Below are 26,486 nucleotides of genomic sequence, written 5' to 3'. Positions count from 1 at the left end.
CATCTCCAGTCTCAATCTCCTCTCCTCAAGCTTCCATTCATTCCCTCTCATCCCATCACTCCAAGCCCTTGTACAAAGTCCCCTCCCAGCTTTCTTGTAGCCCCCTTCAGGTATTGCGAGGCTGCTCTAAGGTCTCCTTGGAACCTTCTTTTTCTTCAGGCTCCACAACCCCAACTCTCCCAGCCTGTCCCCACAGGGAAGGTGCTGCAGCCTCTGACCATCTTCATGGACTCACAGATTCAGAGATTGCATTGGGTTGGAAGGAACTCTCTCAAAGGTCATCTTGTCCAACCCCCTGCACTGAGCAGGGACACCTCCAACTAGATCAGGATGCCCAGGGCCACATCCAGGCTGACCCTGAATGCCTCCAAGGATGGGGCCTGAACCACATCTCTGGGCAGCCTGGGAGAAATTAGAGTGGAGTAGAGTGGAGTAGAGTGGAGTAGAGTAGAGTAGAGTGGAGTAGAGTGGAGTAGAGTGGAATGGAATAAACCAGTTTGGAAGAGACCTTTGAGATCATCATGACCAATCTATCACCCAACACCATCTAATCAACTAAACCATGGCACCAAGCACCCCATCCAGTCTCCTCCTAAACACCTCCAGGGATGGGGACTCCACCACCTCCCTGGGCAGCACATCCCAAGGGCAAATCTCTCTTGCTGGGAAGAATTTCTTCCTCACCTCCAGCCTGAACCTCCCCTGGCACAGCTTGAGACTGTGTCCTCTTGTTCTGGTGCTGGGTGCCTGGGAGAAGAGACCAACCCCCACCTGGCTACATCCACCCTTCAGGGAGTTGGAGAGAGCTGCACCCTCACCCCCAGTGCATGGAGAAGGCCTCAGAAGCAAACTCACCATAACTTGTGACATCTGCTTTGTATTCATCAGTCTGCAAAGCACCATTCATGAAGCCAAAGTTGGTGCCCCCATGAAACATGTAGAGATTGATGGATGCTCCTAGTTTGAGGATGCTTGCAACAGTATTCACCATTTCTGTGAAGGAAGAAGGGCAGTGCCAGGAAGGTCACAGAGCAGGAACCATCGAATCAGGGAATCAAGAAGGTTGGAAAAGACCTCAGAGATCATCAAGCCCAACCCAGCACCTCCTGACAACTAAACCATGGCTCCAAGTGCCACATCCAAACCTTTTTTGAACACCTCCAGGGATGGGGACTCCACCACCTCCCTGGGCAGCACATCCCAATGGCCAATTCCTCTTGCTGGGAAGAACTTTCTCCTTGCCTCCAGCCTGAACCTCCCCTGGCACAGCTTGAGACTGTGTCCTCTTGTTCTGTTGGTGGTTGCCTGGGAGAAAAGCCCAACCCCCACCTGGCTATAACCTCCCTTTAGGGAGTTGCAGAGAGCAAGAAGGTCTCCCCTGAGCCTCCTCTTCTGCAGGCTAAGCAACCCCAGCTCCCTCAGCCTCTCCTCCCAGGGCTGTGCTCCAGACCCCTCCCCAGCCTCCTTGCCCTTCTCTGGACACCTTCAAGTCTCTCAATGTCCTTCTTGAGCTGAGGAGCCCAGAGCTGGACACAGGACTCCAGGGGTGGCCTCAGCAGTGCTGAGCACAGGGCACAAGGACTTCCCTGCTCCTGCTGGCCACACTCTGCCTGATGCAGACCAGGATGCCCTTGGCCTTCTTGGCCCCCTGGGCTAATACCCTTGCAAGAATTCCAAGCAGGCACAAAAATTCATAGACTCATACAACTGTTTGGCTTAGAAAAGCCCTCTAAGAGCATTGAGCCCAAGCATCAACCCAGCAGCACCATGGCCATTAAACCATGGCCCAAAGTGCCATGGCCACAGGTTTCTTGAGCACCCCCCAGGGATGGGGAATCTACCACCTCATGTGTGGCTCTCTGTACACCCCAGGGAGTTCCTCTTTGAGGAATAAAGAGAAAAATGCTCATTTATTCTTGCAAAGAGCTGTTGTTTACTAGCACTGCTAAAGAATCACAGAATGGCTTGGCTTGGAAGGAGCCTCAGAGGTCCTCTACTCCAACCTCCCCACTGTGGGCAGAGACACCTCTCACCAGCCCAGGTTGCTCAAGGCCTCATCCAACCTGGCTTTAAATACCCTCAGGGAGAAGGCATCCACAACCTCCCTGGGCAGCCTGTGCCAGAGTCTCACCACCCTCACATTTCTTCCTCAGCTCCAGTCTAACCCTGCTCTCCCTCAGCTTCAATCCATTCCTCCTTGTCCTGTCTCTAGACACCCTCAGGAGAAGTCCCTCTGCAGCCTTCCTGTAGGATCTCTTCAGGCAGCTCTAAGGTCCCCATGGAGCCTTCTCTTCTCCAGGCTGAACACCCCCAGCTCTCTCAGCCTGTCCTCACAGCAGAGCTGCTACCAGCCCTTGGATTATCTTTGTGACCTCCTCTGGACCTGCTCCAACAGTTCCATGCCCTCCTTATGGTGGGGGCAGCAGAACTGGAGGGGGAGGTCTCACAGCAGCAGAGTGAAGAGGCCAAATCACCTCCCTTGAGTGCAGACTTTTCCCCATGGCCTCCCTCTCCTTCCTGCACAGGCTGAACACCCCCAGCTCCCTCAGCCTGGCCTCAGAGCAGAGGTGGTGCAGAAAAGCCAAGGCACAGGACCTGACCCTCAGCCACTCACAGAGACTGGCACACAGCAGGGGTGAGAGCAGGACAGCAGCTGGGTTGTATCTCATTTTGCCCTGACTGTTTGCCAAGCAATGCAGCCCAGTGTCCACCAGAGCAGGAGATGGTGCTCACCATCTGCATCAAAGACGTAGTGGGGTCCTCCCCAGCTATCAAACCATCCAGTCCAATACTCCATCACCATCTTGGGCTGATTTTTCTGCATCAAAGCAAAAGCAGAGAGTTAAAATGGAGACAAGGCAGCCCTAGAGCTCAGCCCTGCTTTCCAGGGAGGCATTGTCCAAGTGCAGCTTGGAGGCAGGTTTTACAAGAGCTTTTTCTTCTCAACTTGGCATAAGAAGAAGTGGCTAAGGAGGAAGAAAGGAGCAAGGTGCTGCAAACCAACAATGCCCACAACAGGCTAGCAAAGCAGAGAATGACTGTGTCCAGGTCAAGAGAGACACAGACCTGCTGGAGAAAGTCCAACAGAGAGCCAGAAGGATGCTCAGGGGACTTGAGCATCTCCCCTGTGGAGAGAGGCTGAGAGCCCTGGGGCTGTTCAGTCTGCAGAGGAGAAGGACGAGAGGGATCTGATCAATGTCTATCAATAGCTGAGGGGTGGGGGGCAAGGGGAGGGGGCCAAGCTCTTTTGGGTGGTGCTCAATAATAAGCCAAGGAACAACAGGTTCAGGCTCGAACAGAGAAGGTTCCAGCTCAACATGAGGAGGAACTTCTTTGGTGTGAGGGTGACAGAGCCCTGGAGCAGGCTGCCCAGAGAGGTTGTGGAGTCTCCTTCTCTGCAGCCTTTCCAGCCCCATCTGGATGTGCTCCTGTGTGACCTGTGCTGGCTTCTATGCTCCTGCTCTGGCAGGGGGCTTGGACTGGAGGATCTCTGGAGGTCCTTCCCTGACCTCTACCATCCTGTGATCCTGTGACGCTCTGCTAGGCACAGAGCCGCAGCCAGGTGACAGCACACAGTTGTGGGTGCTGCTGTGTGGCAGAGCTGTAGCAGAGAGACAAACCAACTGTCAGTGTTTAGCTTCTGCTAGGCACAGCCATTTGTAAATGTCTGCTTAGCAGCCAGGCCGCTGCCAGCTGAGCTCTTGCAGGTGCAGCGCAGCCACTGCCTGCCAAGGTAGGAACAGCAGACCTTAGCAGCTTAATGCCTTTTTAATGCTGCATATGGTGCTGGCAGGAAGGAATTAGCCTTTGCAGGAATTAGGTCTTCATTAAAGAGGCTCTGCACACAGAGCAATTGCTTCCCATTTGTCACCACGTGCCAGCTCCCTCGGCTCCTGCAGAGCTGCTCCCGGCCCCACGGCACCCCATGGGACAAGGTGTGCTCAGCCTGCCTGGCACTGGCTCCTCCTGCCTCAAGGCAGTGGTGCCCTCTGTTTGGTTCAGGGCTTTACCTGATGCCACAGGAACTGGCCAAGGTGAGGGGCATTAAAGGAAGTCCTGTTTCATTAGGGCAGAAGGACTGCAGGTGCCTGTAAGAACCTGATGGTTCCAGGTGGACACCAGCTGCTGGGTGCCATGGTTCAGTCATGGGGTCTGTGGTGACAGGTTGGACTGGATGCTCTTTGAGGTCTCTTCCAACCTTGGTGATTCTGTGTAGGGGTTGGGAGAGACCTCCAGAGATCATCCAGTCCAACCTCCCTGCCAGAGCAGGATCAGCTGGAACAAGTCACACAGGAACACATTGGGATTGTTTAGCCTGGAGAAGAGGAGGCTCAGGGGAGACCTTCTTGTTCTCTACAACTACCTGAAAGGAGGTTGTAGCCAGGAAGGGGTTGGTCTCTTCTCTCTAGCACCCAGCACCAGAACAAGAGGACACAGTCTCAAGCTGTGCCAGGGGAGGTTTAGACTCAAGGTGAGGAGAAAGTTCTTCCCAGAGAGAGTTGTTGGCTACTGGAATGTGCTGCCCAGGGAGGTGGTGGAGTCCCCATCCCTGGAGGTGTTCAAGAGGGGATTGGATGTGGCACTTGGAACCATGGTTTAGTCATGAGGTCTGTGGTGACAGGTTGGACTTGATGATCTTTGAGGTCTCTTCCAACCTTGGTGATTCTGTGATACATCCAGCTGGGTCTTGAAAGTCTCCAGAGCTGGAGACTCCACAGCCTCTCTGGGCAGGCTGCTCCAGGCCTCCAGCACCCTCACACCAGAGAAGTTTCTCCTCACTTCCTGGGTTCCAGCCCTTGCACCCTGGGCACCACTGAAAAGAGCCTGGCACCTTCACCTTTACATCCATCCCTCAGATATTTATGGGCATTGATCAGATCCCCTCTCAGCCTTCTCTTCTCCAGACTAAACAGCCCCAGGCCTCTCAGTGTTTCTTCACAAGAGAGATGCTCCAGTCCCCTCATCATCCTCATAGCCTCTATTGGACTCTCTCCAGTAGCTCCCTGTCTCTCTTGAGCTGAGAAGTCCGTGACTGGACACAGTATTCCAGGTGTGGTCTCACCAGGGCAGAGCAGAGGAGGAGGAGAACCTCCCTAGCCCTGCTGGCCACACTCTTCCTGACACACTCCAGGTTGCCACTTGCCCTCTTGGCCACCAGGGCACACTGCAGCCCCATGGAGAACTTGCTGCCCACCAGCACTCCCAAGGCCTTTCTCCATGGGGATATATTTCATCAATCCATCTCCCAGCCAAAGAAAGAGCTTGATCACCCTCTGGAATAGAAGCCCCTAAGAAGGAAGAGCTAATCTTTGATAATCCTTGCAGGCATGACTGCCAGCTTCCTGTCTTGTAATCAGGAGGCAAAGGAGGAGCTGCTTCTCTACAGCCATGGTGCATTTGTGTTCAGCTGGGGGGGAGGGGAGGTGCCTCCTTCTGCTCATTTGCAGGCTTTGGGGGAACTTTGTAAGGCAAAAGCACAGGCAGCAGAGCCTCTTTAGCCTGTAGAGGGAAAGGAAAGAGCAGTGGGATTCGACATGCAGCATGCCAGCAGCCAGAGCTCCTTTCACACAGGCCAGGGGAGGAGATCAGACAAGAATCGATCACAGCCTGGAGCATCTGCTGGATGTTCACACTCCTCCAGGCTAGCATTTGGAGCAGGCAGAGCAACAGGGAGAGAAAAGGCCAAGGGATGCACAGAGAGAGAGGGAACTTGTCACTAGAAAGCACAACTTGTTACTGCCTCACTGCTCCCTCACCACACGACCCAGGTGCTTTTCACATCCAGTGTTCATTAGGCAGCTCCCTTGCCCTGATTCACATCTCTGACAGCACAGGGGGTTCAAGGCACTGAAGTGCCACACTGGATCAATGCCTTTCTGCAGGCAGCGCTGCTGAGTGCCAGGGGGAAGGCAGGAAGAGCCTGGCACTGCTGTGGGGAAGGTGGTTTATGGCCTGTCTGAAATCAAAGCGCTCCCCTGCTCGCTTCTGCTGCAGGTCCTGGCAGAAACAGGACCAGATGCTCAGTGCAGTCACCACACAGCACACCATGAATGCAGCTTTACTTCTCCACACTGAATATCAGGCAGTGGAGGTGACTGAAGCACCCTCTGTACCCTGAGAGAAGGTCAGAAGATCAGCACCCAGCACGCTCCTGATGGCCTCCACAGCACCAGGGGGACAGAGTTTGGGGACAAGATTGAGCTTCAAGAGAGAGCTCTGATGGTTGCAGAGTGGGATGATACTGGGCATCAACACTTGAAAGGGAGAAGGAATCTACCACCTAGCAGCTGAACACAGGCCAGAGGGCACTGCTGAATGGAAAGCCTTTAAGAAGGCTCTGGGGAACAGCACACTTCAGACCTCCTTCACTCTGCAGAGGAATCCTCCTGGGGAGGCTCACTGCTTGCAGGAGGATTTGGGCCAAATCATCACACAAAACCAGATCAGACCATCAGAGCTTCATTCCCAATGCTGTCCTGGGAAATCCTGATGAACAAAGCTTTTCTGCATCTTACCTGTAGTGTGTCCAGGTATTTCAGCAGCTCAGGGTTCAGCTTCTGGAAGTTAATAGTGGCCAATGCTAGTGGGAAAGAAAAGGGGGAGGTTAGACACACACAAAATGCCTAAGGGACCATCTCCACCTCCTTAGCTATCAGACCTGCACCAGCTCAGAGGGAACTGCAGCATGGAATCATTGAATGGGCTGGGTTGGAAGGGACCTCAAAGATCAGCCAGTTCCAGCCCCCCTGGCCATGGGCAGGGACACCTCCCACCAGCACAGCTTGCTCAAGGCCTCATCCAGCCTGGCCTTGAACACCTACAGGCAGGGGACATCCACAGCCTCCCTGGGCAACCTGTGCCAGAGTCTCCCCACTCTCACTGCCAAGAATTTCTTCCTCATCTCCAGTCTCAGTCTCCCCTCTCCCAGCTCAAAGCCATTGTCCCTCATCCTGTCCCTCCCAGTCACAGAATCACCAAGGTTGGAAGAGGCCTCAAAGATCATCAAGTCCAACCTGGCACCACAGACCTCATGTCCAAAGTCCCTCCCCAGCTCTCCTGGAGCCCTTAAGGTACTGGAAGGCTGCTCTGAGGTCTCCCTGGAGCATTCTCCAGGCTGCACAGCCCCAACTCCCCCAGCCTGTCCCCACAGGGGAGGTTCTCAGCCCTCTGATCATCTTCATGGCCTCCTGTGGACCCTCTCCAACAGTTCCACATCCTGCTTGTGCTGTGGGCACCAGAACTGGAGGCAGTGCTGCACCTCAAAGCAGAACAAAGCTGGAAGGAAGAAGCTCCCCTTCCACTCAGCACAGAGGAGCAGCAGGTTCCTCCTTCCCAGCCTCAGCATTCCCCTCAGCACTAAGCCCTACTGTCATCAGAAACCCACCCCTGCAAGAGGAGGCATCCTGGAGGATGGAGGCACTGCATCCCTGCATGCAGAGCAAGCCCAGCACTGAACATGTCTGTGCAGGCAGGACTGGGCACAGCCAGCAGCTGCTGCCTTTGGCTGCCCCAGCTGAACACAGCACCATCCCCAGACCTGGACACTGCACTGAACCACCAACACAGCCTCCTCAGGAAGCTCCCAGCAAAGCCTCCACTTAGCATGCAGAGCCTCACAGGATCACAGCACATGGAGGAACCCTTGCAGGCCATCCCTGCAGCTCTAACATTCAGAGAGAGTAGAAAGAGAGAGCATCAGAGCAGCTCGTGGGGTGGCAGAGGCTTTAATTAGAGGCTCTAAAGCACTTGGAGAGCCTCAGATAAAAGGAACCACAGCAAGGCAAATGTATTATTAGAAAGTCCTGTCTGGATGCCATGCTGATCTCCCAGGCTTTAGCTGCAGGAAGCACTACCCAGGCAATATCTTCCAGCTTGTCATGTCTGTGGGGGTGGGCAGAGAAACCCCAGCAGAAGGGAAGAAGAGAGAAACTGTTAATTGGAAGCTTATTGTGCCTCTGCCCTGTGCAGCCCAGGGGAACCAGCAGCTGCTCTGTGTGTGTGCTGCAGGGGAAGATCACAGCATCACCAAGGGTTGGAAGAGACCTCAAAGATCATCAGGTCCAACCTGGCACCACAGACCTCATGACTGAGCCATGGCACCAAGTGCCACATTCAATCCCCTCTCGAACACCTCCAGGGATGGGGACTCCACCACCTCCCTGGGCAGCACATTCCAGTGGCTAACAACTCTCTCTGGGAAGAACTTTCTCCTCACCTCCAGCCTAAACTTCCCCTGGCACAGCATGAGATTGTGTCCTCTTGTTCTGGTGCTGGGTGCCTGGGAGAAGAGCCCAACCCCCACCTGGCTCCAACCTCCCTTCAGGCAGTTGCAGAGAGCAAGAAGGTCTCCCCTGAGCCTCCTCTTCTGCAGGAAAACTCTGCATTCCCTCCTGGCCCTGGCTGAAGCACCATGGTGGAAAGCTGTCTGTGTGCAGACATCCCCACTGTGGAAAGGATAAATGAGGGTTTGGGACCTGCTTCTTCACACCTTTACAGCACTGTCAGTGGTGAGCTGTTAATCTGCATGGAGAGCAGAGCTGGGCATGTTTGCCTTCAGGATTGCCAGCTCACCTATCCCATCCAGGCTAAATCCCTGGTTTCCTTTGTCCTCCCACCCTGTTTGCCTGTGCCAAGCTCCTCAGCTCAGCACTCTGCATGGTTCATCCTGTTCCAATCAAGGTATAAACAGTGAGAAGTGAGCTTTTGCTTCTGTGCATGTTCTGTTTGAAGTGCTCTGGCTGACACAACTGGGGCTGCATTTGATACCAGCTCTCTGGGAAGAAGTCACTTTTGGGTACAGAAGCCTGTCACTGCTCCTGCAATTTCAGAGTTGCTTGGAGAAACATAGAATCCCTAGGGTTGGAAAAGACCTCAGAGATAATCAAGTCCAAGCTGTCACCCAACACCTCCTGACAACTAAACCATGGCTCCAAGTGCCACATCCAATCCCCTCTTGAACACCTCCAGGGATTGGGACTCCACCACCGCCCTGGGCAGCACATCCCAATGGCCAATTCCTCTTGCTGGGAAGAACTTTCTCCTCACCTCCAGCCTGAACCTCCCCTGGCACAGCTTGAGACTGTGTCCTCTTGTTCTGGTGCTGCTTGCCTGGCAGAAGAGCCCAACCCCCACCTGGCTCCAACCTCCCTGCAGGCAGTTGCAGAGAGCAAGAAGGTCTCCCCCGAGCCTCCTCTTCTGCAGGCTAAGCAACCCCAGCTCCCTCAGCCTCTCCTCCCAGGGCTGTGCTCCAGACCCCTCCCCAGCCTCCTTGCCCTTCTCTGGACACCTTCAAGTCTCTCAATGTCCTTCTTGAGCTGAGGAGCCCAGAACTGGACACAGGACTCCAGGGGTGGCCTCAGCAGTGCTGAGCACAGGGCACAAGGACTTCCCTGCTCCTGCTGGCCACACTCTGCCTGCTGCAGGCCAGGATGCCCTTGGCCTTCTTGGCCCCCTGGGCACACTGCTGGCTCATGTTCAGCTGCTGTCCACCACTACCATAGTATCAGTCAGGGTTGGAAGGGACCACAAGGGTCATCTATTTCCAACCCCCCTGCCATGTGCACCACACACTAGATGGCCAAGAAGGCCAATGGCATCCTGGCCTGCATAAGGAGTAGTGTGGCCAGCAGGAGCAGGGAAGTCATTCTGAGGTCAGACTGGAGCCAGTTCCCTGGTGGGGGCTTCTTAGTGACAGTACCTGGGAAGGGAGAAGGACTGCAGGGGCTGCACAGGTACTCTGGGACTGCCCAAGGTGTTCTCCCTACAGCATGGGGCACCCCACTGTACCTGCCAGCATGAGGGGGCCCACACCAACAAAGGCTTCCCCCTCCCTTCCTGAAAATGTGCTGGAACCACTGAATAAGAGCTACAGCACTGCAGTCTCATTGAGTCATGGAATGGGTTGGGTTGGAAGAGACCTTAGAGATCATCCAGCTCCAAACCCCTGCCATGGGCAGGGACACCTCCCACCAGCCCAGGTTGCTCAGGGCCTCATCCTGCCTGGCCTTCAACACCTCCAGGCTGGGGACATCCACAGCCTCCTTGGGCAACCTGTGCCAGAGTCTCCCCAGCCTCACTGCAAAGAATTCCTTCTTCATCTCCACTCTCAATCTCCCCTGTCCCAGCTCAAAGCCCCTGCCCCTCATCCTCTCACTCCCAGCCCTTGTCCAAAGTCCCTGCCCAGCCTTCCTGTAGCCCCCTTCAGGTACTGGCAAGCTGCTCTGAGGTCTCCCTGGAGCCTCCTCTTCTCCAGGCTGAACAACCCCAACTCTCTCAGCCTGTCCCTAGAGGGAAGGTGCTCCAGCCTCTGATCAGCTCCTTCTACAGCAGCTTTTTCTGCAGAGCACCACACCAACTGCTCCTGGGCATTCCCAGGCCCCTACAAAAGCTTCCTGGGCTGAAGTTGGGGCAGCACTGATGAACAGAACCACAGAATCACTGCATTAGCTTTGCACTTTGGGATGGAACCTTCTGTTGCCTCACCTCATTTCTCCAGTGGATTTTGGTTCCCCCCTCCTTGAGTGCTTTCCCAACCACCTTGCTGCTAGAGCATTTTGAGCCCTAGTTCTTCCACCCATCTGATTACTTGACATGTTGACTCTAATGAGCAGATTGTTATGACATCTAAGAGGCAAATGGGTATCAAAGAGCTCTCAGCCTGCAACATGCTTGGGAAAAGACAACTGCAAACAGCAACGAGCTCTGAGGCAGTAAACATGCCCAGGGAGGATGGTGAGGGCTAGGCAAGGCAGTTCCACACCAGCCCTTCTGCTGGCAGCGTGCTGGCAAGGCAGAGAGTGACTCTCTGTGGCCAAGGCTGGGAACTGCTGCAAAAGCAGCACCAGGCAAAGGCAGCTGAGAGGATCACAGCATCACCAAGGCTGGAAGAGACCTCAAAGACCATCAAGTCCAACCTGTCACCACAGACCTCATGGTCAGACTGGGGAAAGCCTGTGGAGCTCACAGTTGGTCAGCCTGGCCCTCTCCTACCGCCATATGGAAAGAAGAAGAAGAGGGGTGGGGGGAAAGGAGGGAACAACCTTTGCCTTCAATCATTTCTACCTCCAAAGCTGAGGTTAGAAAATGATCAGCATTTCTGCAGCAGGGGAGGCTTAGGCTGGAGGTGAGGAGAAAGTTCTTCCCCACCAGGAGGAACTGGCCATTGGGATGTGCTGCCCAGGGAGGTGGTGGAGTCCCCAGGCCTGGAGGTGTTCAAAAAGGGACTGGATGTGGCACTTGGAGCCATGGTTTAGTTGTCAGGAGGTGATAGGCTGGACTGGATGATCTCTGAGGTCTTTTCCACCCTGCTTGATTCATTGATTCTATGACTGAGCATTTCTGGCTCTTAGGGAGTCTGTCATCAAGTGACATCCCCAAAAGTCCTTCTCCTTACCTTGCCCTCCCACAAGCACTTACCTCCTTTCACCAAGCCAAGAGACAGCCCATTCTTGTTGTCTGAGGTCATCAACAGCTCCACAATCCCTCTCTTTAGCAGAGCCTAAATGAAAGAGAGCAAAACCACACACTGTTAGCAGCCTGAGCTTAGTACCTGTGGGATATTGAAGCATTCAAGTACCTTACCACCCTCTCTGGGGATAGCCAGAGCAGTAGCTTGGCATCAAACCATTATTCCTCTGCCATCTCCCATTCCTCCTGAAGCTTCCCTGCCTCCTTCCTCCAGCTTCAGAGGCAACTGCAAGATCTGATTTTGATTTGGAGAGCTGGATTAGCTTCTTGCTGATGCATCAGACTTCAGGAGCTGATCACCTGCTGCTGAGATCAGGTCAATAGATAGCTTCAGCAAAAGACAGCTCCAGGTGGAAGGAGACAAAGCAAAGCAGCTTCCCCTTCCTGGCTGGCTGGCTGGCAATGGGAGCTGAAAGGAGGAAGGAGCTGCACAGCACAGCTCAAGTACCTGTGGTCCTGTGAATGAGTTTCCTGGTTCTTCAACAGCACAGCAGCAAGGTGCTTAAAAAGCACACACAAGGCTCACCCCAGCAGGGCTGCCCTCACCCAGATGCTTTCTGGAGGAGAGGGGCTGATGTTTGGAGGAGAGAATAGGAGCTCCTAGCTGCAAATCAACTCCTCCTCTCCCTGTGCTGCCCTGGCAGTCACTCCTTCAGCTTCAAGGGGCTTTGGAAGCAGGACTTGAGTCTCTGCATTCCAAACTACCAATTGAAATGGTGATGAGCACACATGGGGAGGTCACCTGTGTCACATGCAGCCAGCACTTAGGGGCTGCTGTGTGTTTGAAGAAACCTCTGCCTGCCCAGCCTGCACAAGGGGCAGGCTTCAGCACTGCACACAGCCTGCCCCTGAGGAGCTTCACAGTGTGCAAAGACAAAGCCAGGAGGTGGGCAGACGTGGCACTTCAGGCCAGGGTTTGGTGGGCAGGGTGGTGTTGGGGTGATGGTTGCACTTGATGATCTCTGAGAGCCTTTCCAGCCTTAATGATTCTCTGAGTCTATTCTAATTCAGAGTTTAGGCAGCCTGGTGAGTTTATCAACCTCCCAGCCCTCAGCTGATAGCTGACATTAGACAGGAAGGTGGGGGGGGGGAATGGGTTGAGTACAGCATGATGGCATTCAACAAGTCCAAGGGCCAGGGGCTGCACTGTGGTCACAACAACCCCAGGCAGTGCTACAGGCTGAGGTCAGGGTGGCTGAAAGCAGCCACAGAAAGGGACCTGGGGGTACTGGGTGACAGCAGCTGAACAGGAGCCTGCAGTGTGCCCAGCTGGGCAAAACGGCCAAGGGCATCCTGGCCTGCAGCAGGCAGAGTGTGGCCAGCAGGAGCAGGGAAGTCCTTGTGCCCTGTGCTCAGCACTGCTGAGGCCACCCCTGGAGTCCTGTGTCCAGCTCTGGGCTCCTCAGCTCAAGAAGGACATTGAGAGACTTGAAGGTGTCCAGAGAAGGGCAAGGAGGCTGGGGAGGGGTCTGGAGCACAGCCCTGGGAGGAGAGGCTGAGGGAGCTGGGGTTGCTTAGCCTGCAGAAGAGGAGGCTCAGGGGAGACCTTCTTGCTCTCTGCAACTCCCTGAAGGGAGGTTGGAGCCAGGAGGGGGTTGGTCTCTTCTGCCAGGCACCCAGCACCAGAACAAGAGGACACAGTCTCAAGCTGTGCCCAGGGGAAGTTTAGGCTGGAGGTGAGGAGAAAGTTCTTCCCAGCAAGAGGAATTGGCCATTGGGATGTGCTGCCCAGGGAGGTGGTGGAGTCCCCACCCCTGGAGGTGTTCAAAAAGGGCTTGGATGTGGCACTTGGAGCCATGGTTTAGTTGTCAGGAGGTGCTGGGTGCCAGCTTGGACTTGATGATCTCTGAGGTCTTTTCCAACCTTATTGATTCTATGATGTCCTTTAAGGTCCCTTCCAACCCAAACCATTCAATGATTCTGTGATTTCCAGCCTCAGTGCTTTTGACTGCACCCTGTGGAGCTCTGCTCTGTCCAGCCAGGGATGATTCCATGGCACCTGAGCTGACAACAGTCAGCTGCTGGGGGAAGTGGAACTTGTGACAAGTTTCATGAAGGTGTTTTTGGAGCACAGCAGCATCACCACATTCCTTCCCAGCCAGCTGCCACACACACATTGAAATGCACTACAGGATTTCAGGGTGCAGCAGAGGAGCCAGGAATAGAAACAGTGTCTGAAGCAGCTGCAGGTGTGTGCTCAGCTAATCCCAGCTCATCTCCTCTGTGGGCAGGGAGGTGCCAACACACCCCTTCGTGGCCTTCACCTCTGGGGAGGCAAAGGCTCTGTGCTCCAAAGAGAGAGATAAAGAGAGGGGAATCTTCCCCCTCACTCCGCTCTTGTGAGACCCCAGCTGCAATACCACCTCCAGCTCTGGAGTCTCCAGCAGGAGGAGGACACAGAGCTGCTGGAAGGAATCATAGAATCAGTAAGGTTGGAAAAGACCTCAGAGATCAGCAAGTCCAAGCTGTCACCCAACACCTCCTGACAACTAAACCATGGCTCCAAGTGCCACATCCAATCCCCTCTTGAACACCTCCAGGGATGGGGACTCCACCACCTCCCTGGGCAGCACATCCCAATGGCCAACAACTCTCTCTGGGAAGAACTTTCTCCTCACCTTCCAGCCTAAACCTCCCCTGGCACAGCTTGAGACTGCGTCCTCTTGTTCTGCTGCTGGTTGCCTAGCAGAAGAGCCCAACCCCCAGCTGGCTCCAACCTCCCTTCAGTGAGTTGCAGAGAGCAAGAAGGTCTCCCCTGAGCCTCCTCTTCTGCAGGCTAAGCAACCCCAGCTCCCTCAGCCTCTCCTCCCAGGGCTGTGCTCCAGACCCCTCCCCAGCCTCCTTGTCCAGAGGAGGCCACAAAGATGCTCCCAGGGCTGGAGCAGCTCTGCTGTGAGCACAGGCTGAGGGAGCTGGGGCTGTGCAGCCTGCAGAGGAGAAGACTCTGGAGGAAACTTGGAGCTGCCTTCCAGTACCTGAAGGGATCCTGCAGGAAGGCTGCAGAGGGACTTTTCATGAGGGTGTCTGGAGACAGGACAAGGGGGAATGGTTTGAAGCTGAGGGAGAAGTGGATCTAAGGAAGAAGTTGTGCAGTACCAGGGTGCTGAGACTGTGGAACAGGTTGCCCAGGGAGGTTGTGGATGTCCCCTCCTTGGAGGTATTCAAGGCCAGGTTGGATGAGGCCTTGAGCAGCCTGGGCCAGTGGGAGGTATCCCTGCCCATGGCAGGGGGGTTGGAGTACCTCTAAGGCCCCTTCCAACCTAAGCCACTCCATGATTCCATGAGGGTGAGGATTCCATGCTTTGTGTGAGTTGTGAGGGGATTTTAATGAGTGTATTAATTCCAGGGAGATTGCAACATTGTCAGCCAGATGAGATGTGGATTCATCACTTGGCCACACTCAGAGCTTGAGGCCCAACCCAGAACAAAGCCCAGCAGCTCCACCTCACATTAGATCCCACTCCAAGCCAAAAGGGAGCCCTGCAAATCCTGCTTTCCCACATTTTCATCCTTAACCACTCCAAGACAGCTCCTCAGATGGCAGCTGCACACAGCAGCAGAACGTGATGAAAACAGCACTGCAGAAGTGCAGCCACAGGCCTGGCATGGGAACCTGTCCTGACAGGTCTGGGAACCATCACAAGCTCTCTCATCACTGAGGTGGGGAACAGCAAGCAGCACCCAGGGAACACTTGGCTCAGACACAGCAGCCTCCCTCTGCCCCAGCCACTTAGGGCTCTGAAAGCTACCTGCTCAGGGGCTTGCCACTGGTGGGACACAGGGAGGAAGCAGCCAGGTTTGACGTTGTCAGTTCAGGTGGGCAATCAGTTCTTTAGCTTCCCACTGAGGGTGAAGTACTGCAAGCTGTTGCCCAGAGAGGTGGTTGAGGCCCCATCCCTGGAGACATCCAAGGTCAGACTTGTTGGGGCCCTGAGCAACCTGATTGAGTTGGAGATGTGTCCTGTTCTGGGCTGCTCAGTTCAAGAAGGACATTGAGAGACTTGAAGGTGTCCAGAGAAGGGCAAGGAGGCTGGGGAGGGGTCTGGAGCACAGCCCTGGGAGGAGAGGCTGAGGGAGCTGGGGTTGCTTAGCCTGCAGAGAGGAGGCTCAAGGGAGACCTTCTTGCTCTCTGCAACTCCCTGAAGGGAGGCTGTAGCCAGGAGGTGGGTGTTCTCTTCTCCCAGGCAAGAGCAGCACCAGAACAAGAGGACACAGTCTCAAGCTGTGCCAGGGGAGGTTTAGGCTGAAGGTGAGGAGAAAGTTCTTCCCAGAGAGAGTTGTTAGCCATTGGAATGTGCTGCCCAGGGAGGTGGTGGAGTCCCCATCCCTGGAGGTGTTAAGAGGGGCTTGGATGTGGCACTTGGAGCCATGGTCTAGTAGTCAGGAGGTGTTGGGTGACAGCTTGGACTTGATGATCTCTGAGGTCTCTTCCAACCTTGTTGATTCTATGATTCTATATCCCTGCTGACTGCAGGGGGCTGGCACAAGATGACCTCTGAGGGCCCCTTCCAGCCCAGTGCATTCTGTGACCTCATTCCTCTGCACACTTCACATTGAACCTTCCAAGCAACGTTAAATCACTCCATGAGATGGAGGCAGTGCAGGAGCAGGCAGCACTCTAAGCAGATCAGGACTCCTGCCATGCCATTATTTGGTTAAAGACCTTCTGTATAGCTTGAGCCAGAGCACAACCTGAGCCAGAGCTAACCTCAGGGTGCTCAGGGCAAAGCTGGAGTACACAAAGGGTTTCAGAAGATCAGGGAATCACAGAAGTGTTTTGGTTGGAAAAGACCTCTAAGATCATCAAGTCCAAGCACCAACCCAGCACCACCATGGTCATTAGAAGAGCAGGGACTGTCCTCTGGACAGGCTGAGGGAGCTGGGGCTGTTCAGCCTGGAGAAGAGGAAGCTCCAGGGAGACCTAATAGCAGCTTGCCAGTGCCTGAAGGGGGCTACAGGAAGGCTGGAGAGAGACTGTTGGCAAAGGCCTGCAGGGACAGAACCAGGGGCAATGGCTTCAAGCCAGAGAAGGGCAGATTTAGACTGGATATCAGGAACAAGCTCTTCACTATGAGGGTGGTGGAACACTGCAACAGGCTGCCCAGGGAGGTGGTTGAGGCTCCATCCCTGGTGATACACAAGGTGAGGCTCAAGGAGGCCCTGGGCAGCCTGATCTAGTTGGGGATGTCCCTGCTGACTGCAGGGGGGTCAGACTGGAGGAGCTTTGCAGGTCCCTTCCAGCCTGGACCATTCTATGATTCTTCCAGCACCTACTCACACACCCCTGGATGGGTAACCTCTCTCACCTGCTACCAGAGGGAGAGCATTCAGTGAGGAGAAATGAAGCCATGAACCTTGGGAGCCACACTGCAGACCTTGTCAGCTGGCTGCCCTGCAGCTGTTATCAGGGACAAAGGAACAGGTCAGCCTGGTGGCAGATCCAGCAGGAGAACCTGGCCTCCTTGGGCACTGGCCAACTCCTTCATGAATTCAGTTCAGAGGCAGGAGCCAGGGCACAGCCCAGTCTCTGTCTGGCAGGGGTTAGGGAGGCACTAGGCAAATGAAGCAAGATTAGGAGCGTGCTGGTGGCTTGATTACAGGAAACTTCCTCCTAGCACAGCCAGCAAGGACAAAGAGAAACCTTTCTCCAGTGTCATCCAAGAGAAGCAAAACAGGACCAGCAGGAAAGAGCCACAGATCACCTCTCCTCCTCCTGCATTCCCCTATCACCCTCTTGTCTGGAAGAGGTAAGAACACAGACTTCTCAGTGATGAGAAGGTCACAGGCCACCTCTGCCACTGCAGGATGAACAGAATCACAGAATCACCAAGGTTGGAAGAGACCTCAAAGATCACCAAGTCCAACCTGGCACCACAGACCTCATGACTAAACCATGGCTCCAAGTGCCACATCCAAGCCCCTCTTGAACACCTCCAGGGATGGGGACTCCACCACCGCCCTGGGCAGCACATCCCAATGGCTAACAGCTCTCTCTGGGAAGAACTTTCTCCTCACCTCCAGCCTGAACCTCCCCTGGCACAGCTTGAGACTGTGTCCTCTTGTTCTGCTGCTGGGTGCCTGGGAGAAGAGACCAACCCCCAGCTGGCTCCAACCTCCCTTCAGGGAGTTGGAGAGAGCAAGAAGGTCTCCCCTGAGCCTCCTCTTCTGCAGGCTAAGCAACCCCAGCTCCCTCAGCCTCTCCTCATAGGGATAGGATAGGATAGGGTAGGACAGGATAGGACAGGACAGGATGGAACAGGACAGGACAGAATTAACCAGGTTGGAAAAGACCTTTGAGATCTTCAAGCCCAACCTCTCACCCAACACCATCTGATCAACTCAACCTTGGCACCAAGTGTCTCATCCAGGCTCTTCCTAAACTCCCTAAAGAAAACCTTTCCAGCCTCTGTAAAACAAAGCATTTTAACCCCCAAGAACCACCCAGGGAAATGCCTCTGGATGATGCACCTCCACTTTCAAGGGTCAGAAGCTCCTCAGGAGAGAGCAAATGGTGTCAGGAGATGTGGTGTGGGAGAGGGACTTCCCCCCCAGCTCCAAGTGCCAACATTACCCTCTTGACGTAGGCCATGTAGTTGGGGTCCCTGGCGTAGGAACCATACTCATTCTCCACTTGCACTGCAATGATGGGGCCTCCTCTCTTGTACTGGTGGGAACAAAAGGCATAAGCTGGTCAGCATGCTTTGCTGACCTCCCAGTGGCACTGCCTGGCAGGGAAGATGCAGGAGTCTCACACAGGCAAAGCTCCCACCCTCTCATCCTCCCAAGGGCCCAGTGTGGTTCTGCCGCTTTGCTCTGCCCAGACCTCACCTGGAGTACTGTGTACAGGTCTGGAGCCCTCAGTGTAGGAAGGACCTGGACCTGATGGAGAGGGTCCAGAGGAAGGCCATGAAAATGATCAAGGGGTTGAAGCAGCTCTGCTATGAGGACAGGCTGAGGGAGTTGGGAGAAGCCTGGAGAAGAGGAGGCTCCTGGGAGACCTCAGAGCAGCCTTCCAGTACCTCAAGGGGGACACAGGAGAGCTGGGGAGGGACTCTGGACAAGGGCTGGGAGTGGCAGGATGAGGGACAATGGCTTTGAGCTGGAAGAGAGGAGACTCAAACTGGAGATAAGGAAGAAATTCTTTACCATGAGGGTGGTGGAACACTGGAACAGGTTGCCCAGGGAGGTGGTGGAAGCTCCATCCCTGGAGATATTCAAGGTAAGACTTAACAAGACCACCACAACCACCACACCTGGGCAACCTGATGTAGTTGGGGATGTCCCTGCTGACTGTGGGGAGGTCAGACTGGATGACCTTCCAGCCTGGACCATCCTATGCATAACCAAAGGGTCAGCACTGGAGAGCTGACACAGACAGCTACAGCCCAGACTGGTTCCCAAAGGGAAGCTTTTATCTTTGTAACTGCTTCAGCCTGCTGCTAGCTCCCAGCCATCTGTGGGGACAGTCCCCACCTGTGGGCAGAGAGGGTGATGGATTGTACTTGCCTGAAGAGGGGCAACAATGGGCATCAGATGATCAAAATAGGCATCCACAGCTTCTGTGAAGCCCTTGTAGGTCGTCCTCAGGTGCATCTCTGGGTCCTGCAGCAGCCAACTAGGAGAGAATCAGCAAACAGCATCTATCACCCTGCCCACTCAAGGCTGCCAGAGGTAGCACCAAGCATCAAGTCACATTTGGGTGCAGGTATGGACAACATCCTGAGGCAGTGAGTGACACCATGTGGGGCTACCTACCACTCACACCTGCAAGGGAGTCCAGGCTGCAGCTGCCAAACTGTTCTCCTCTTTTCCACTCTGTATTCAGTACAATCTGAAGAGCTGAACTTACCACTCTAAAGGTGCCTCTGGAATTCCCTGCATCCCCAAGGGCACTCTGCAGCCAAGTGCTCCCTCCTAAAGCCCCAATCACCATTCAGAAGATTCCAGGAATTGTTCCCATAGTTTCTGCTCCTCATTCACCAGAGTTACCTCTCTGCTTTGGGGTTCACAAAGGCAGAGGCAGCTTGTTTAAACAGCAGAGTAGTGCTGGGAGAGTTTTAGCAGGGGCAGCTTGTACCTTCCTTGTCCCTGCAAAGGGAGGCACTAACCAACAGTGCTTCCAGAAAGACTCAGCTCCTGTGTGCCACAGCTCAGCTGGGCTTCCAAAAACATCTCCTCTCTACCTGCAGAATGTTCACAGAATGGCTTGGGTTGGAAGGGACCTCCAAAGGTCATCAAGTCCAAGCACCCTGCCCTGAGCAGGGACATCCTCCACTAGATCAGGCTGCCCCAGGGCCTCGTCGAGCCTCACCTGGAATATCTCCAGGGATGGGGACTCAACAACCACCCTGGGCAGCCTGTGCCAGTGTTCCACCTCCCTCGTGGTACAGAACTTGCTCCTCACATCCAAGCTAAAGCTGCTCTGCCCTCATTTCAAACCATTGCTCCTCATCCTATCACTGCAGGCCTCTGTAAACAGTCTCTCTGCAGCCTTCTTGTAGCCCTCTTCAAGGACTGGAAGGCCACTGTTGGGTCCCCCCCAGAGCTTCTCTTCTCCAGGAGGAACAACCCCAGCTCCCTCAGCCTGTCCTTATAGGAAGGGGGCTCCAGCCCTGTGATCACCTTTGTGGCCTCCTCTGGACCCACTCCCTCAGGTCCACGTGCTCCCTCTGCTGAGGGCTCCAGAGCTGGAGGTGGACTTGATGATCATAGAATAGAATCAATACAGGTTGGAAAAGACCTCAAAGATCATCAAATCCAACCTGTCACCCAACACCTCATAACTAACTGAACCATGGCACCAAGTGCCACATCCAATCCCCTCCTGAACACCTCCAGGGATGGGGACTCCACCACCTCCCTGGGCAGCACATCCCAATGGCTAACAACTCTCTCTGGGAAGAACTTTCTCCTCACCTCCAGCCTGAACTTCCCCTGGCACAGCTTGAGACTGTGTCCTCTTGCTCTGGTGCTGCTTAGAGGCCTTTTCCAACCAAAACAACTCCATGCTCCTATGACCTAAGAGCCAGCTATTCTAAATCTTTATTAGGGGCTCAACTGTGTGATCAGAGGTTTGGCTTCTCTTGCCACACTCCCAAGCACTTGCCTGGAGTGAACTCTCTACACACTTACCTGGGCAGCCCACCAAGGTCCCATTCAGAGCAGATATAAGGTCCAGGACGCAGAATCACCCAGAGTCCATTTTTAGCTGCCAGTGAAAGGAAGGCCCTGGGGATTGCAGACAGTGTAATTATTGTCTGACCACAGGATCCCTGCTCCAGGCACTCCCAATACACCCATCACCATCAGATCTAGGTACCAGAACCAGAAGTGGATTGCCTGATGAAGAAGCTGTACTGGATTGGCACCAAACCTCTGTGTCTCCAGGACTCCAGAAAGCAGGGCAAGGGATTAAGAGTCTCCACTGGCTGATCAAGGTGAGGGCTGGAGCACCTCCATTGTGGCAATATGAAAGAGTTGGGGCTGTTTAGCCTGGAGAAAAGAAGGCTCCAGGGAGACCTTAGAGCAGCCTTCCAGGACCTGAAGGGCTCCAGGAGAGCTGGGGAGGGACTTTGGACAAGGGCTGGGAGTGACAGGACAAGGGACAACGGCTTTGAGCTGGGAGAGGGGAGATTGAGACTGGAGATGAGGAAGCAATTTTTCACACTGAGGGTGAGGAGACTCTGGCACAGGTTGCCCAGGGAGGTTGTGGATGTCCCCTCCTTGGAGGTGTTGAAGGCCAGGTTGGATGAGGCTGGTGGGAGGGCTGGTGGGAGGTGTCCCTGCCCATGGCAGGGGGTTGGAACTGGCTGATCTTTAGGGTCCCTTCCAACCCAAACCATTCTATGAATGTACAAACCAAGGCATGGGCTTCACTTCAGAAGATGGAAGAGACATCTGCACCCAGAACCAGCACACAGACCCTCCCCTCAACAGCAGCCTTGGATACCAGAGCTCTCTGTGCCACATACTCTAGATCCAGGTTTCGACTGAAGTCAAACTTCCCTCTCTCTGGTTCATGGAGGTTCCATGGCACGTACCTGAAACACAGGAGTTAGGGCAGGGGAGGTGAGGGCTCTGCACTGCTGAAGCACAGTCACACCAACTGCTATGAATGAGAGGTTGCCCAGGGAGGTGGTGGAGGCCCCAGCCCTGGAGATATTCAAGGTCAGACTTGGTGTGGCCCTGAGCAGCCTGATCTAGTTGGAGATGTCCCTGGGTTGCACAAGAGGAGTGTGTCCAGCAGATCCAGGGAGGTTCTCTTCCCCCTCTGCTCTGCCCTGCTGAGACCTCACTTGGAATATTGCATCCAGCTCTGGGCTCCCCAATTCAGGAGGGACAGGGATCTGCTGGAGAGAGGCCAAGGGAGAGCTACAAGGCTGCTGAAGGGACTGCAGCACTGCCTGGGGGGGAGAGGCTGAGAGCCCTGGGGCTGTTCAGTCTGGAGAGGAGGAGGCTGAGAGGGATCTGATCAATGTCTCTCAAGAGCTGAGGGCTGGGGGTCAAGGGGCAGGGGACAGGCTCTGCTCAGTTACACCCTGAGATAGGACAAGGGGCAGTGGATGGAAACTCCAGCACAGGAGGTTCCACCTCAACATGCACTGGGAGGCTCCCAGAGCCCTGGAGCAGGCTGCCCAGAGAGGTGGTGGAGCCTCCTTCTCTGGAGCCTTTCCAGGCCCATCTGGATGTGTTCTGTGTGCTCTGTGCCGGCTTCTAGGGTGCAGCTCTGGACGAGCCCCTGGGGCCCCTAAGACCCCGCGGGAGGCGGCGCGGGGCGGCGAGGCGGGCAGGGGGCGAGGACGCTCACGTGGTGAGGGTGTTCAAGCCACAGGCCTTCATCTTCAGCATCCTGTCCTCCCAGTACTCCCGGGGCACTCGGAAGTAGTGCACGGAGCCCCCGAAGATGCGGAAGGGCATCCCCTCCAGCAGGAAGCGCGAGCGCCCCGTCTGCAGGCCCAGCGCCCGACCCCGCAGCCGCACCGGGACCAGCTCGCTCCAGTTGAACCTGCGAGAGAAGGAGGAGGCAGGTTTAGGCTGTGCCCTGAAACATCTTCACAGGGAGGGTAAGATAGGAGGGGATAGGATGGGGCAGGGCAGGGCAGGGCAGGGCAGGGCAGGGCAGGGCAGGGAAGGGAAGGGCAGGGCAGGGCAGGGCAGGGCAGGGCAGGGCAGGGCAGGGCAGGGCAGGGCAGGGCAGGGCAGGGCAGGGCAGGGAAGGGAAGGGAAGGGAAGGGAAGGGAAGGGAAGGGAAGGGAAGGGAAGGGAAGGGAAGGGAAGGGAAGGGAAGGGAAGGGAAGGGAAGGGAAGGGAAGGGAAGGGAAGGGAAGGGAAGGGAAGGGAAGGGAAGGGAAGGGAAGGGAAGGGAAGGGAAGGGAAGGGAAGGGAAGGGAAGGGAAGGGAAGGGAAGGGAAGGGAAGGGAAGGGAAGGGAAGGGAAGGGAAGGGAAGGGAAGGGAAGGGAAGGGAAGGGAAGGGAAGGGAAGGGAAGGGAAGGGAAGGGAAGACCAGGTTGGAAAAGACCTCTGAGATCATCAAGTCCAACCTCTCACCCAACACCATCTGATCAACTCAACCATGGCACCAACTGCCTCATCCAGGCTCTTCCTAAACACCTCCAGTGATGGGGACTCCACCACCTCCCTGGGCAGCACATCCCAATGGCATATTCCTCTTGCTGGGAAGAACTTTCTCCTCACCTCCAGCCTAAACCTCCCCTGGCACAGCTTGAGACTGTGTCCTCTTGTTCTGGTGCTGGGCACCTGGGAGAAGAGCCCAACCCCCACCTGGCTCCAACCTCCCTTCAGGGAGTTGGAGAGAGCAAGAAGGTCTCCCCTGAGCCTCCTCTTCTGCAGGCTAAGCAACCCCAGCTCCCTCAGCCTCTCCTCCCAGGGCTGTGCCCCAGACCCCTCCCCAGCCTTTGCTGCCCTTTCAGAAACTTGTGAAATGCCAGAATCATCTTGCTGTGCAGCAGGGTGACACAGGCCGGCTGGTTTCCAGCTCCTCACTCCAGCAGCAGCTGCGTGGATCACTGCCTTGGGATGAGAGAACCTCCTCCTTCATTTAAAGAAAGCCCCTGGATTATATCCACCTCTCAGGGAAGACCAAGTCAGCTGTCACCACGAACTTACCTCTGCCCACATCACTCTGGGCATGGTGTCTGCCCAGGGAGCTGGAGCAAGGCAAAACCAGGTTCCACAGCACTTACCAGCTGGAGCACTCCTGCTATCCCAGCTCCCTCTGGGTCGGTTCCTGCATGCAAGAAACTACCTCCTACTGCCTGACATGGCTGCCCAGCTCGTTCTGCCTGAACCAAGAAGTCCTGTTAGCAGCTAGCCCAGACCCAAAGCAGTCACAGCTCCACAGCTCTGAATAGACAAAAGAGTCAGACGACAGCAGCTTGTTGCTCTGGGAGGGTTGCACAGCCACACGCCAGCGGTGAATTCCCATCTCAGGAAAGCAAAAGCTTTCACAGTATCACCAAGGTTGGAAGAGACCTCAAAGATCACCAAGTCCAACCTGTCACCACAGACCTCATGACTAGACCATGGCACCAAGTGCCACATCCAATCCCCTCAGGGACGGTGACTCCACCACCTCCCTGGGCAGCACATTCCGACGGCGAACGACTCGCTCGGTGAAGAACTTTCTCCTCACCCCCAGCCTAAACCTCCCCTGGCACAGCTGGAGTCTGTGTCCTCTTGTTCTGGTGCTGGTTGCTAGAGAGAAGAGACCAACCCCTTCCTGGATACAACCACCCTTCAGGTAGTTGCAGAGAGCAAGAAGGTCTCCCCTGAGCCTCCTCCTCTCCAGGCTAAACAATGCCAGCTCCTTCAGCCTCCCCTCATAGGGCTGTGCTCAAGGCCTCTCACCAGCCTTGGTGCCTTTCATTCTACATTAGGAGAGAGGGGAGCAATACCTCAGCCTCTGGCTGTTTTCTAGACTACAGCAGGAATTAGCAAAGGGTGAAGGCTTCTCAGAACTCAGGGCTTACAGGGATTGCTCAGCAGGAGCCTGCAGCAACTACCTGCCCTCCGACACCAGGCAAGGGGACTACAAAGGGACTACATCTAAGAGCTGCAGGACACTGCACAGGCTGGCTGACAAGCACAGACATACCTGTGTAGCACAGCACTCTCACAGGGCTCTGAGAGAACAGGCAGCTGGCATGGGTAATACCTGGAAGAGGAAGCCTGGATTAGAGAGTCTCTGCCTTCAGTCAACAAGCTTCACGTGCATTTATGGCCAAACCGCTGGGGGAAAGCGGTGCCGGGCGAGGAGATGGCAACACACCCTGCTCAGAAGGTGGTGCAGGAACAGCAGAGCTCTCATCGAGGTGGCACAGCTCTGAGTAGGAGAAATAAGCAAAAAAATACCTAACTGCCATACTTCAGAGCCATAGAATGGGTTGGGTTGGAAGGGACCTCAAAGATCATCCAGCTCCGAACCTCCAGGGACACCTGGGACACCTCCAACCAGCACAGGTTGCCCAAGGCCTCATCCAGCTTGGCCTTGAACACCTCCAGGGAGGAGACATCCATAACCTCCTTGGGCAACCTGTTCTAGTGCCTCTCCACCCTCTGACAAGAGTTTCTTCCTCCTCTTCAGTCTCAATCTCCCCTCTCCCAGCTCAAAGCCACTGCCCCTTGTCCTTGTCTCTCCCCAGCTCTCCTGTAGCCCCCTTCAGGTACTGGAAAGGCTGCTCCAAGGTCTCCCTGGAGCCTTCTCTTCTCCAGGCTGAACAGCCTCAGCCTGTCCCCATCAGGGAGGTTCTCCAGACCTCTGATCACCATTTAAGAGGTAGCTGCCTGAGCAGGAACGGGATTTGTTCTGCAGAAGAAGGTGAGCACAGCCAGAGAATGATGAGATGAGCTAGGGAATGGCAGCATTGCTGCCAAGGAGCTGCTATCAATGTTAGCAGCAGGGAAGGTCCATCCCCATCCAGCATATCCTATGGGTACTTGCCCCTCAGCTACCCTATGGGTACCTGCCCCTCAGCTATCCCAGAACCACATCTTGCACAGACTGCATTGTTTGCACATCACATCCCAAACCAGCAGCCCCATCCACTTCTGTCGGCCAGCTCGAGACAGACAGCTCTAAGGGGGCTGCAGACACAAAGCTTCCATTTAAAGCTCAAGGTGGGGAAATCCTAAGCTTCCAAGCTCTTCCCAAGCCAGGTAAAGCCCCACATTACCCCTGCACGGTGCTAACTGCCAGTGGTGCCTGAATGCAGGCTGTGCTCGGGAAGTGCAGAGAGCCAGACCTCCAGAGCTCATCCAGTCCAAACCCCTTGCCAGAGCAGCATCACCCAGGGGAGTCTGCACAGGAATGCATCCAGATGGGTCTGGAAAGCCTCCAGAGAAGGAGGCTCCACAACCTCTCTGGGCAGCCTGCTCCAGGCCTCTGGGACCCTCACTGTGAAGAAGTTGAGGTGAAACCTTCTATGCTTCAGCTTGTACCTGTTGTTCCTTGTCTTATTATTGTGCACCACCAGAAAGAGCTTGGCCCCCTCCACTTGCCCCCCACCCCTTAGATATTGATAGACATTGATCAGATCCCCTCTCTCAGCCTTCTCTTCTCTAGCCTACACAGCCCCAGGGCTCTCAGCCTCTCTTCATAGGGGAGATAAAATAAATGGATCACTTAAACTCATCTTCTTAATCCTGCACAAAACTTGCTTGGCAAATTTCCCACCTTAAAAACTCTCCAGTTCCAGTGGTTTCTCACCTAGGACAACTGGTAGGAGGCTCTCAGGCTCCCATTATTTCCTCCTGACTATCCTGGATAGCCTGAATTCCACCTCTCTCACTGGGATGTGTTCAAGTGACTCCTGAAACAAACCCACAAACCTCTTCCATGATTCAGCAGAGCTTCATCCTGCTACCCTCAGCCAGATTTCCACAGCTCAAAGTCCACCTGGGCTCTGGGCTTCCTCTTGAGAGCAACACACAGCTCCCAGCAGATTATCTTCCTCACTTCTGTAACAGCAGCACAGGCTGCTGTGAAGCTTCTTTTTGCTGT

The 26,486-nt window shown here is 55.0% G+C and overlaps 1 protein-coding gene across 3 annotated transcripts in view; it reads right to left on the bottom strand.

Annotated features, from left to right (window-relative positions):
- The window catches only part of LOC104304038 (beta-galactosidase-1-like protein 2), a 43,825-nt gene that overhangs the window by 14,154 nt on the left and 3,185 nt on the right, over positions 1-26,486 (bottom strand). For 2 of the 3 annotated variants that reach the window (XM_054176161.1, XM_054176163.1), the window contains exons 2-11: positions 24,582-24,641; positions 22,274-22,471; positions 21,438-21,506; positions 20,599-20,694; positions 18,973-19,081; positions 18,038-18,130; positions 11,416-11,497; positions 6,516-6,580; positions 2,734-2,818; positions 856-993 (exon numbers count right to left, since the gene is read on the bottom strand). In XM_054176161.1, the coding sequence (XP_054032136.1) occupies positions 856-993; positions 2,734-2,818; positions 6,516-6,580; positions 11,416-11,497; positions 18,038-18,130; positions 18,973-19,081; positions 20,599-20,694; positions 21,438-21,506; positions 22,274-22,471; positions 24,582-24,641 (995 nt within the window). The remainder of the gene's footprint in view (positions 1-855; positions 994-2,733; positions 2,819-6,515; positions 6,581-11,415; positions 11,498-18,037; positions 18,131-18,972; positions 19,082-20,598; positions 20,695-21,437; positions 21,507-22,273; positions 22,472-24,581; positions 24,642-26,486) is intronic. The other variant, XM_054176162.1, reaches the window with a different exon arrangement.

This window comes from Dryobates pubescens, chromosome 34, assembly GCF_014839835.1.
Source record: "Dryobates pubescens isolate bDryPub1 chromosome 34, bDryPub1.pri, whole genome shotgun sequence".
Classification (NCBI taxonomy): Eukaryota; Metazoa; Chordata; class Aves; order Piciformes; family Picidae; genus Dryobates; species Dryobates pubescens.
The sequence above is the reverse complement of the archived record's forward strand: the minus strand, read 5'-3'. Positions and strand labels throughout refer to the sequence as shown.